We start from the raw sequence: 12,152 nt of genomic DNA, 5'->3' as shown, positions 1-12,152 counted from the left end.
TGCGGGCCCAGCAGAGGGCAGGCCCTGGAGTGTGTAGGCCCAGGATTGTGCAGGCACAAGTGGGAGCAGGACCAGCAGTGTGCAGGCCCAAGAGTGTGCAGGTCCAGGAGAGGGCCGGGCGACTTGGGGGCAGGCCCATTAGAGGGAAGTCCCAGGAGTGTGCAGGCCAAGTAGTGTGCACACGAGGGATTGTGCGGGCCCAGGGGAAGGTAGGCCCAGCAGTGTGCAGGGCCAGAAGTGTTCAGGCCCAGGTTCGTGCAGGCCCAGGTGTGCGCAGGTCCAGAGCATGCAGGCCCAGGTTTTTGCAGTCCCAGGAGTGTGCAGGCCCTGGAGAGGACAGGCCCTCGAATGTGCAGGCCCAGGAGTGTGCAGGCCAAGCAGTGAGCACCCCCAGGAGTGTGTAGGCCCAGGAGTGTACAGGCCCAGGAGTGTGCAGCCCCAGGCGTGTGCAGACTCCGGAGTGTGCAGAGACAGGGGTGTGCAGGCCCAGGACTGTACAGGTTAGGGCTGTGCAGGCCTAGCAGTGTTCAGGCCCAGGATTGGGCAAAATCAGGAATATACAGGCCCAGGTGTGTTCAGGCTCAAGATTGTGCATGTCCTGGAGTTTGCAGGCCCATGAGTGTGCAGGCCCAGAAGTGTGCAGATTCAATACGGAACCGGCCCGGGAGTGTACAGGCCCAGGTTCCTGCAGGCCCCGGTGTGCGTAGGTCCAGGAGTGTGCAGGTCCAAGAGTGTGCAGGCCCAGTTGTGTGCAGGCCCAGGAATGTGCAGGCCCTGTCGACCCTAGAGGGCAGGATGCCGTGACCAGAGGAGGCGCTCTCTAGGACTGGGGGCGGAGGCCGGGAGAGCAGGCGGTTGGAGAGCCGGTGGTGAGGGCTGGAAAGGGGCAGAGCTGCACCAACCAGGTGTGCGGACCTGAGGGCGTGAGGCTGGGCGGCCTGCCGAGGGTGTTCCTGCAGCAGTGCTGGCCCTGGGTGAGGATGTGGTGGGACCAGGGCTGAGCCAGCGGGGCAGAAGGAGGAGGAGCGGGGAGGAGGGCGCCAGAGGGTGCACAGTGGACCGGTCACTGGGCATCTGCAGGTTTGGAGGCGCTCTGCTGTGTGGGGCTCCAGGCCTCCCTGGGTCTGGGGACGTGGGTGTGATGTGACTCGGAAGGAGGCCGGGTGCGCTTCGGACAGCACCCGCCATCTCTCCCACCCAGGCCCAGTGCTCATGGTCGTGTTGCAGCCTCAGTTTTCCGTCCACTGTCCCAGCAACCCCTTGGTGGTATTCTGAGCAGAGGCAGAGGGTGAGAGTCCTGACTTGGCTTTCCTTCCCTGTGTTTCCAAGTCCACACTCATTCCGCAAGTCGCACGACAGGCCAAGAAATCGGGAGACGCGGTGTCGGGGTAAAGAATAGTGAGTTTATTTGGAAAGGCAGCTGACCGAGAAGATGGCAGGCTAATGTCCTGGAGAGCCACCTTCTCCGAGTGAGACTTCAGGCTCCTTTTACACTCGAAAGGAGAGGGGTTGTGGGTGGTTGGTGCAAAGTCCTTGGTGCAGGAATTCTTTGTTTTTGCAGTTGTGGGTCAGCTCATGGGGCCCCTGTAAAGCCTCTAACAAAACAAATGTTACTTTCTGTTCTGCAGCTTGTTGTGTGTATAGGAGAGGAAAAGAGCTCTTATCCTGAAGGCTGAGAGCCTTGAGAACAGGCTCTGCTGTCAATTTCAGGCTGAAGGCAACATTGTTTTACAAAAGGGGCAGAGCTGGTAAGACAGCCTGGAAAACAGCAGAGGGTTAAAGGAAAAAGAACAGATCTAATAGGCAGTCAGATTTGGTCTTTTCTGTTACACCTGCTGCCCCAGCAGGGCTGGCCTCAGGGAGGAAGGGCGCCCCTCCGGCCCCCGAGAGCCGCCTGCAGAGGGTGGGGAAGGCAGGGAGGGGGTCTGCCCTGCTGGAGAGGTAAACTAGACATGGCTGATACATGGACAGTGAGTGCAAAGTTAGAAAACCTCTGGGTTTTCCCTCTTTAGGGAGGGAGAGGGAGGCTCAGCATAGGTCCTTGAGCTTCCGCGAGAAAAGTGGCTCTCAGCCCAGGTCGGCTGCGGGCGCCTCTGGGGTTGTCACACCTGAGGGGCCCTCTGTGGACGGGTCCTGTGTTCTTGGCACTGACGTGGATTTTCCTCCTCTTCTTCCCCAAGGGGCGGTAGTGGCTCCGGGGGCAGCTTCCAGCCGATCACGGCCATCCTGCTGCCCTCATGCAAGCTGGCCCTGCACGCCCGGCAGCTGGACGTCAGACTGCAGCTGGACTACGTCTCCGCCTCGCAGGTAAGAGGAGCCCCGCTGCTTCCCTGCGGGCCGGCAAGGGGGTCCCTCGGGAGGGGTTTCGGTTGGGGGCTCCTGGCTAGACGCCGCAGCCGTGTGAGTGGCACCGTTGGGGTGAAGGAGGCTGGTGCCAGGGACAGGGCAGGCCCAGGAGTGTGCAGGCCCAGGAGTGTGCATGCCCAGGAGTGTGCAGGCAAAGGAGGGAGCAGGCCCAGTAGTGTGCAGGCCAAGTAGAGTGCAGGTCCAGAAGTGTGCAGGCCCAGGCGTGTACAGACTCCGGAGTGTGCAGAGACAGGAGTGTGCAGGCCCAGAATTGTACAGGCCTAGGGCTGTGCAGGCCCAGCAGTGTTCAGGCCCAGGAGTGTGCAAAATCAGGAGTATACAGGCCCAGGTGTGTTCAGGCTCAAGATTGTGCAAGTCCTGGAGTGTGCAGGCCCATGAGTGTGCAATCCAGGAGTGTGCAGGCCCAGTAGTGTGCACACACAGGAGGGAGGAGGCACACGATTGTGCTGGCCTGGAGTGTACAGGCCTGTGTGTGTGTGTAGGCCCAGGAGTGTACAGGCCCAGGTGTGTGCAGGCCCAGGAGTGTGCAGGCCCAGGATTGTTTAGGCCCAGGAGTGTGCAGAGAGAAGAGTGTGCAAGCCCAGGTTGGTGCAGACCCAGAAGCGTGCAGGCCTAGGAGAGCGCAGGCCCTGGAGTGTGCAGGCCAGGAGTGTGCAGGTCCAGGAGAGGGCCGGCCGAATTGGGGGCAGGCCCAGGAGTGTACAGGCCCAGGAGTGTGCTGACACAGTAGGGATCAGTCACAGGAGTGTGCAGGTCCAGGAGTATACAGGCCCAGGTGTGTGCAGGCCCAACATTGTGCAGGCCCAGGAGTGTGCAGGCCCAGGTATGTGCAGGCCCAGGCCATGGCAGGCCCAGGAGGGTACAGACCCTGGAGTGTGCAGACCCAGGAGTATGCATGCCCAGGGCTGTGAGGCCCAGCATTTTTCAGGCCCTGGAGTGTACAGAATCAGGTGTATACAGGCCATGGTGTGTTAATGCCCAAGATTGTGCAGGTCCTGTTGTGTGCAGACCCATGAGTGTGCAGTTCGAGCAGTGTGCGGGCCCAGTAGTGTTCAGGCCCAGGAGTGTGCAACATCAGGAGTATACAGGTCCAGGTGTGTTCAGGCTCAAGATTGTGCATGTCCTGGAGTGTGCAGGCCCATGAGTGTGCAATCCAGGAGTGTGCAGGCCCAGTAGTGTGCAAGCCAGGGCCAGAGAAGGCCCATGCCAGGGAAGGCCCAGGAGTGTACAGATCCAGGAGTGTGCAGGCCCAGGAGTGTGCATGCCCAGCAGTGTCCAGAGGAGGGGTTTGAGGCCGTGGTGGGATGTACTTCACAGGCATAAATAGCGTAAAGAGCATAAAACTACATGATAGTGATGGTCGGACAGCATGGGAATGCACTTAATGTTCCTGAAATGCACAATTTAAAAGGGAAAAAAATCTGTATTTTATTAAAGGAGGTGGAAAATTGAAAAATATAGGATGCCATAAATGATGTAAAACAAATAAACTAAACTAAAGAAAAACAAAACAAAAGCAAATTCAGGGGTAGTGAAGTCAACTTCGGGTAGGGGAGGGGATTTATGGTGGGATTTTGGAGAAGGTGTAGGAGGGTGCAGAGGGGCACAGCCCTAGTGGGTGATGATGCCTAAAATGGTTCTCCACTGCCCAGCGGCCCAGGTGCAGGTGCAGGAACTGCAGGCTTCTCAGGAGCAGCAAGATCAGCAGGAGCAGCAGGCTCTTCAGGAGTGGCAAGATCACCAGGAGCTGCAGGCTCTTCAGGAGTGGCAAGATCAGCAGGAGCGGCAGGCTCTTCAGGAGCTGCAGGCTCTTCAGGATCGGCTAGATCAGCAGGAACGGCAGGTTCTTCAGGAGCGGCTAGATCAGCAGGAATGGCGGGCTCTTCAGGAGTGTCTAGATCAGCAGGAACGGCAGGCGCTTCAGGAGCGGCGGGCTCTTCAAGAATGGCAGGCTCTTCAGGAGCCGTGGGCTCTTCAGGATCGGCTAGATCAGCAGGAGAGGCAGGCTCTTCAGGAGAGGCAGGCTCTTCAGGATCGGCTAGATCAGCAGGAACGGCAGGTTCTTCAGGAGCGGCTAGATCAGCAGGAATGGCGGGCTCTTCAGGAGTGTCTAGATCAGCAGGAACGGCAGGCGCTTCAGGAGCGGCGGGCTCTTCAGGAATGGCAGGCTCTTCAGGAGCCGTGGGCTCTTCAGGAGCGGCTAGATCAGCAGGAACGGCGGGCTCTTCAGGAGCAGCTAGATCAGCAGGAATGGCAGGCTCTTCATATGCAGTTGGAGCAGCAGGATCTTCATGTTCAGCAGGAGCAGCTGGAGGGAGTTCGCGGTCTCCTGCTGGACCCTGGTGGTCCTGTTTTGGTTCTCTGGCGTCTTCCCCTGCCCCTGCCTGCTCTGGACCTGTAACTGTTGGACGTGGAGAGAGCTTTAAGTCTAGTGGTTGTGCTCAGGCACAACCTGGAAAAAGGTACCCACGTGGCTCCCTTTCCACATGCCTTTTCAAGGACAGAAATCTTCCCAGAGCTTTGCAGACAGCTCCCACCGAGCAAGTGCCCACAGGCACTTGTTCTGTGACTGAATTCTTCCAGACAGGTGGTCTGAGGCCCGTCTTTGTTCTGGTCCCAACAGCAGACTTTGGGAATGCCTCCCTGTGTGGCCCAGCCCTCCGCCCTCCCTCACCTACACACCCGCACCGGCCCTGCCCTTCTCACCTTTGGGCTGTGCTTCGGGGGGCTCCTGGCCCTCTACCTGAATCCCCGGGTGGTGGGCCCGGTGCTCCAGGTCAGAGCCGGGGGTGCTGAGCTGCCCCTCAGCCCTGGGCAAGATTCTGGGGAGAGACCTGGGCGACGTCTGGGCAGGAGGCCGTGGTGGTGGGGAGCCCTTCATACCCAGACTCTTCCGGAGCCTGTGCTGGCCTTCCACAGTGTGGCACACCAGCCCCTCACTTGGGGAGCTGGCATGAGTGTCCTGGTTCCCCGGATCCTGCGGTGTCTGGCTCTGCAATGACAGTGACCGGCAGCCGGCCCGGCCCGGAGGTCTCAGAGCCCTGCCTGGCCAGGACCACTCCTGCTTCTGCCCCACTCGACCGTCTGCTGCCTGATCAGACTGGGACCTTGGTCATCTCAGTCACCCGGGAGGCAAGAGACACACCCTAGGGCATGGGCGCCACCTCGGGCAGCAGGGCCCTGCCCCGGTTCTCCACATCCCAGCCAGCCCGCTTGGACCCAGGTTGGTGATGTGATCGGCCCCCCAGGCCTCTGACCCTTCCTCAGCCTGCTCTTGCTTGAGGCAGGACCCCCCCAACATGACTGCCCCACCGCCACCAGTCAGGAAGGGGCTGTGGGGCCACCCGGGTGGGGTCTGAGTGGTGGCCTGGCCTGGGCGGGCCTGCCCTGGGCCTCCCTGTGTTACCTTTCGGTCCCTCTGGCCAAAAGGCCAGAGGCGCCTGGGGTGAGACCCGACCCACTGTCGGCACTGTTGGCAAAGGCCGTTGCTGCGGGCTTTCCGGGGGCCGCGACCTCGGGATCTTGGGATGCAACAAAACATGTCTGAGCTGAGCTGAGTTCACCAGCCAAGTAGGTTGAGAAGTGTCCTTCTCTACACAGCGGGTGCCTGGTGACCTGGGTCCCAAGTTCTGTTGGGCTCTGTTGCCAGGGAAGTGAGGTCACTTCCTGGGGTCCCCTTCCCCAAGCTTCCTCCTTACACAAAGCTCCCCAAGGGCCTCTCTGGGCTGCTGATGGCTCACTTCCCACCCCATGCCATGTCCACCCAGTGACACCAACACGGCCCCTCCTATAGCCCTGGGGAGGCCTGGATGCAGCCAGGGTCACAGCTCTGATGACACAGCTGGCTTCAGACCCAGCTCCCCCGCCAGCAGTGCTGTCACCCTGGACAAGCCACCTGCTTCTCAGGGTCTCCCCAATCCCCCATCGGCGCAGTGGGGATCATTCTGGACCCGGCTTCCTAGGAAAGCCATCATGTCTCTAGAACCACAAACACCTACTGCACCTGTCACCTCTGCGGGCTGGCATCACAGGGAGCTCATGCACAGACTCAGCAAAGGAAGGGCCCCACAGAGGGCTGGTGTGCAGGCCAAGGAGTGTGCAGGCCCAGGACTGTGCAGACGAGGCATTGTGTGGGCCCAGGAGAGGGCAGGCCTAGGAGTGTGTAGGGACAGAAGTGTGCAGGCCCAGGAGTGTGCAGGGCCAGTAGTGTTCAGGCCCCGGAGAGTGCAGGAAAGGTGAGGGCCATCACAGGAGAGGGCAGGGCCAAATGGGGCAGGCCAAGGAGTGTGCAGGACAAGGAGTTTGTAGGCCGAGGAGTATGCGGTCACAGGAGTGAGCAGGCCCAGGTGTGTGCAGTCCTTGGAGTGTGCAGGCCCAGGAGAGGGCATGCCCTGGAATGTGCAGGCCCAGGAGTGTGTAGGTACAGGAGGGAGCAGGCCCAGGAGTTTGCAGACGAAGGAGTGTGTAGGGACAGATGCGAGCAGGCCCTGGAGTGTGCAGCGCCAGGAGTGTGCTGGTCCATGAGAGGGTCGGCCGAAGTGGGGGCTGGCCCGGGATAGGGCAGGGCCAGGGGTGTGTAGGTCAAGACTGTGCTTGCCCAGGATTATACAGTCCCAGGAGTGAGCATGTACAGGAGTGTGCAGGCCCAGGAGTGTAGAAGCCCAGGTTCGTGCAGGCCCAGGTGTGCGCAGGTCCAGGAGCATGCAGGCCCAGGTGTGTGCAGTCCCAGGAGAGTGCAGGCCCTGGAGAGGACAGGCCCTCGAATGTGCAGGCCCAGGAGTGTGCAGGCCAAGCAGTGAGCACCCCCAGGGGTGTGCAGACTCTGGAGTGTGCAGAGACAGGGGTGTGCAGGCCCAGGAATGTACAGGTTAGGGCTGTGCAGGCCTAGCAGTGTTCAGGCCCAGGAGTGTGCAAAATCAGGAGTATACAGGCCCAGGTGTGTTCAGGCTGAAGATTGTGCATGTCCTGGAGTGTGCAGGCCCATGAGTGTGCAATCCAGGAGTGTGCGGGCCCAGTAGTGTGCAAGCCAGGGCCAGAGAAGGCCCATGCCAGGGAAGGCCCAGGAGTGTACATATCCAGGGGTGTGCAGGCCCATGAGTGTGCAGGCCCTGAGTGTGCACTCGAGGGATTGTGCGGGCCCAGGAGAGGGCAGGCCCAGCAGTGTGCAGGCCCAGGAGTGTGCAGACACAGGAGGGATCAGTCACAGGAGTGTGCAGGTCCAGGAGTATACAGGCCCAGGTGTGTGCAGGCCCAACCTTGTGCAGGCCCAGGAGTGTGCAGACAGAGGAGTGTGCAGGCCAAGGAGGGTGCAGGCCCAGGCCAGGGCAGGCCTAAGAGGGTACAGACCCTGGAGTGTGCAGGCCCAGGAGTATGCATGCCCAGGGCTGTGAGTCCCAGCAGTGTTCAGGCCCAGGAGTGTGCAGAATCAGGAGTATACAGGCCCAGGTGTGTTCAGGCTCAAGATTGTGCCTGTCCTGGAGTGTGCAGGCCCATGAGTGTGCAATCAAGGAGTGTGCGGGTCCAGTAGTGTGCAAGCCCAGGCCAGAGAAGGCCCATGCCAGGGAAGGCCCAGGAGTGTACAGATCCAGGATTGTGCTGGCCCAGGAGTGTGCATGCGCTGGACTGTGCAGGCACAGGAGGGAGCAGGCCGAGGAGGGTGCAGTCCCAGGTGTGTGCAGGCACAAGTGTGAGCAGGCCCAGTATTGTGAAGGCCCAGGAATGAACAGGTCCAGGAGAGGGCCGGCCGAATTGGGGGCAGGCCCAGGAGAGGGAAGGCCCAGAAGCGTGCAGGTCTAGGAGTGTGCAGACGAGGGATTGTGTGGGCCCAGGAGAAGGCAGGCCCAGGAGTGTGCAGGGCAGAAGTGTGCAGGCCCAAGAGTGTGCAGGGCCAGTCATGTTCAGGCCCAGGAGTGTGTAGGACCTGTGAGGGCCGTCACAGGAGAGGGCAGGGCCAAATGGGGCAGGCCAAGGAGTGTGCAGGACCAGGAGTTTGTAGGCCGAGGAGTATGCAGTCACAGGAGTGAGCAGGTACAAGAGTGTGCAGGCCCAGTAGGGTAGAAGCCCAGGTTCGTGCAGACCCAGGTGTGCACAGGTCCAGGAGCGTGCAGACCCAGGAGTGTGCAGACACAATATGGAACAGGCCCAGGAGTGTGCAGGCTAAAGGGTGTGCATACCCAGGACTGTGCAGGCCCAGGAATGTGCAGACACTGGAGGGAGCAGGCACACTAGTGTACTGGCACAGGAGTGTACAGCCCAGGTGTATGCAGGCTCTGGGATATACAGACCCAGGAGTGTGCAGTCCCAGGATTGTGGAGACAGAGGAGTGTGCAGGCCCAGGATGGTGCAGTTCCAGGAGTGTGCAGGCCCAGGCCAGGGCAGGCCCAGGAGTGTGTAGGCACAGGAGGAAGCAGGCCGAGGAGTCTGCAGTCCCAGGTGTGTGCAAGCACAAGTGGGAGCAGGCCCAGTAGTGTGCAGGCCCAAGAGTGTGCAGGTCCAGGAGAGGGCCGGCCGAATTGGGGGCAGGCCCAGGAGAGGGAAGGCGCAGGAGTGTGCAGGCCCAGGGGTGTGCACATGAGGGATTGTGCGGGCCCAGGAGAGGGCAGGCCCAGGAGTGTGCAGGGCCAGAAGTGTGCAGGCCCAACAGTGTGCAGGGCCTGTAGTGTAAAGGCCCAGGAGCGTGCAGGACTAGGAGATTGCAGGCCCAGGTGTATGTAGTCAAAGGAGAGAGCAGGTTAAGGAGTGAGCAGGTACTGAACTTTGCAGGCCCAGGAGTGTACAGTCCTAGGTTCGTGAAGGCCCAGCTTTGCGCAGGTACTGGAGTGTGCATGGCCATTAGTGTCCAGGCCCAGGCCAGGACAGGACCAGGAGTGTCCAGTCTCAGGAGTGTGCAGGGCCAGGAGTGTGTAGGCGCACAAGTGTTTTGTCCCAGAAGTGTGACGGCACACGAGTGTGCAGGCCCAGGAGTGTGAAGACACTGGAGTGTGCAGAGACAGGTGTGTGCAGGCCCAGGAGTGTGCCGGCACAGGTGGGAACAGGGCTAGGAGTGTGCAGGCATACATGGGAGCAGACCCAGGAGTGTACAAGCCCAGGTTCATGCAGGCCCAGGTGTGCGCAGGTCCAGGAGTGTGAAGGCCCAGGTGTCTGCTGTCCCAGGAGTGTGCAGGTCCTGAAGTTTGCAGGCCCAGGAGTGTGCAGGCCCAGGAGTGTGCAGACAAAGCATTGTGCAGGCCAAGGAGGGTGCAGGCCCATGAGTGCACAGGCCCAGGAGTGTGCAGGCCCAGGCGTGTGCAGACTCCGGAGTGTGCAGAGACAGGAGTGTGCAGGCCCAGGTTTGTACAGGCCTAGGGCTGTGCAGGCCCAGCAGTGTTCAGGCCCAGGAGTGTGCAAAATCAGGAGTACACAGGCCCAGGTGTGTTCAGGCTCAAGGTTGTGCATGTCCTGGAGTGTGCAAGCCCATGACTGTGCAATCCATGAGTGTGTGGGCCCAGTAGTGTGCAAGCCCAGGCCAGAGAAGGCCCATGCCAGGGAAGGCCCAGGAGTGTACAGATCCAGGAGTGTGCAGGCCCAGGATTGTGCATGCCCAGGAGTGTGCAGGCACAGGAGGGAGCCGAATAAGGAGTGTGAAGGCCCAAGAATGTACAGGTCCAGGAGAGGGCTGGCCGAATTGGGGGCAGGCCCAGGAGAGGGAAGGCCCAGAAGAGTGCAGGCCAGGGGTGTGCAGATGAGGGATTGTGTGGGCCCAGGTGAAGGCAGGCCCTGGAGTGTGCAGGGCCAGTAGTGTTCAGGCCCTGGAGTGTGCAGGAAAGGTGAGGGCCATCACAGGAGAGGGCAGGGCCAAATGGGGCAGGCCAAGGGGTGTGCAGGACCAGGAGTTTGTAGGCCGAGGAGTATGCAGTCACAGGAGTGAGCAGGCTCAGGTGTGTGCAGTCCTTGGAGTGTGCAGGCCCAGGAGAGGGCATGCCCTGGAATGTGCAGGCCCAGGAGTGTGTAGGTACAGAGTGTGCAAGCCCAGGAGTTAATAGGCCGATGTTCGTGCAGGCCCTGTTGTGCAGAGGTCCAGGAGAGTGCAGGCCCTGGTGTGTGCAGTCCCAGGAGTCTGCAGGCCCTGGATTGTGCAGGCCCAGGAGTGTGTAGGTACAGGAGGGAGGATACCCAGGAGTTTGCAGGCCTAGGAGTGTGTAGGGATAGATGCGTACAGGCCCTGTATTGTGCAGTCCCAGGAGTGTGCAGGCTTGTGAGAGTGTCGGACGAGGGGGCGCTGGCCTGGGATACGGCAGGGCCAGGGGTGTGTATGCCGAAGACTGTGCTTGCCCAGCAGTATGCAGTCACAGGAGGGAGCAGACCGAGTAGTGAGCAGACCCAGGTGTGTGCAGGCACAAGTGGGAGCAGTCCCAGTAGTGTGCAGGCCCAAGAGTATGTGGGTCCAGGGGAGGGCCGGCCGAGTTGCGGGCAGGCCCAGGAGAAGGCAGGCCCAGGAGTGTGCAGGGCCAGAAGTGTGCATGCCCAAGAGTGTGCAGGGCCAGTAGTGTTAAGGCCCAGGAGTGTGCAGGACAGGTGAGGGCCATCACAGCAGAGGGCAGGGACAAATTGGGCAGTGCCAGGATTGTGCAGGACCTGAAGTTTGCAGGCCCAGGAGTATGCAGTCACAGGAGGGAGCAGGTAAAAGAGTGTGCAGGCCCAGGTGTGTACATGCCCAGGATCATGCAGGCCCAGGTGTGCGCAGGTCCAGGAGTGTGCAGGCCCAGGTGTGTGAAGACACCGGTGTGTGCAGAGACAGGAGTGTGCAGGCCCAGGAGTGTATATGCCCAGGGCTGTGCAGGCCTTCCAGCGTTCCGCCCCAGGAGTGTGCCGGGACATGTGGGAACAGGCCTAGGGTTAGGCAGGCATAGATGGGAGCAAGCCCAGGATTGTACAAGCCCAGGTTAATGCCGGCCCAGGTGTGCACAGGTCCAGGAGTGTGTAGGCCCTGGTGTGTGCTGTCCCAGGAGTGTACCGGCCCATGTGTGCGCAGGCCCTGGAGTTTGCAGACACCGGAGTGTGCAGACAGGGGTGTGCATGCCCAGGAGTGTACAGGCCTAGGAGAGTGCAAGCCCAGGAGTGTGCACACAAGGGATTGTGCGGGCCCAGGACAGGGCAGGTCCATGTGTGCGCAGGTCCAGGAGTGTGCAGGCCCAGGTGTATGCAGTTCCAGGATTGTGCAGGCCCAGGAGAGGGCAGGCCCATGGGTGTGCACACGAGGGATTGTGAGGGCCCAGGATAAGTCAGGCCCTGCAATGTGCAGGGCAAGAAGTATGCAGGCCCAAGAATGTGCAGACAGAGGAGTGTGCAGGCCAAGGAGGGTGCAGGCCCAGACCATTGCAGGTCCAGGAGTGTACAGGCCCAGGAGTGTGCTATCCCAGCAGTGTCCAGGCCCAGTTGTTTGCAGGTCTATGAGTGTACATGCCCAGGCATGTGTAGTCCCAGGTGTGTACAGGTCCAGGAGTGTACAGGCCCAGGAGTGTGCTATCCCAGCAGTGTCCAGGCCCAGTTGTTTGCAGGTCTATGAGTGTACATGCCCAGGCATGTGTAGTCCCAGGTGTGTACAGGCCCAGATAGGGCAGGCCCCGGTGCCTGCAGGCCCAGGAGTTGCAGGCCCAGGTGTGTGCAGACACCGGAGTGTGCAGAGACAGGAGTGTGTAGGCCCAGGATTGTACAGGCAAAGGACTGTGCAGGCCAAGCCATGTGCAGCCCCAGGAATGTGCCGGCAGAGATGAGAACAAGCCTAGGAGTGTACAGGCATATGTGGT

General features: G+C 60.7%; 2 protein-coding genes across 6 annotated transcripts in view; both read left to right on the top strand.

The window, feature by feature from the left end:
- LOC140690079 (uncharacterized) overlaps window positions 1-4,983 on the top strand; it is a 40,607-nt gene extending 35,624 nt beyond the window's left edge. For 3 of the 4 annotated variants that reach the window (XM_072951599.1, XM_072951601.1, XM_072951600.1), the window contains one exon: window positions 4,020-4,983. In XM_072951599.1, coding sequence (XP_072807700.1) covers window positions 4,020-4,768 — 749 coding nt within the window. In that variant the 3' untranslated portion in view covers window positions 4,769-4,983. Of the gene's footprint in view, window positions 1-2,198; window positions 2,308-4,019 lie in introns of those variants that run through there. The other variant, XM_072951602.1, reaches the window with a different exon arrangement.
- Window positions 4,984-5,315: 332 nt separating this feature from the next.
- The window catches only part of LOC140690092 (uncharacterized), an 80,773-nt gene continuing 73,936 nt past the window's right edge, over window positions 5,316-12,152 (top strand). Inside the window, exon 1 of one of the 2 annotated variants that reach the window (XM_072951623.1) lies at window positions 5,316-5,590. The gene's annotated coding sequence lies outside the window, so the exon portion shown is untranslated. The remainder of the gene's footprint in view (window positions 5,591-12,152) is intronic. The other variant, XR_012065268.1, reaches the window with a different exon arrangement.

Source organism: Vicugna pacos, chromosome 28 (genome assembly GCF_048564905.1).
Source record: "Vicugna pacos chromosome 28, VicPac4, whole genome shotgun sequence".
In the NCBI taxonomy this organism is placed as follows: domain Eukaryota; kingdom Metazoa; phylum Chordata; class Mammalia; order Artiodactyla; family Camelidae; genus Vicugna; species Vicugna pacos.
The sequence above is the reverse complement of the archived record's forward strand: the minus strand, read 5'-3'. Positions and strand labels throughout refer to the sequence as shown.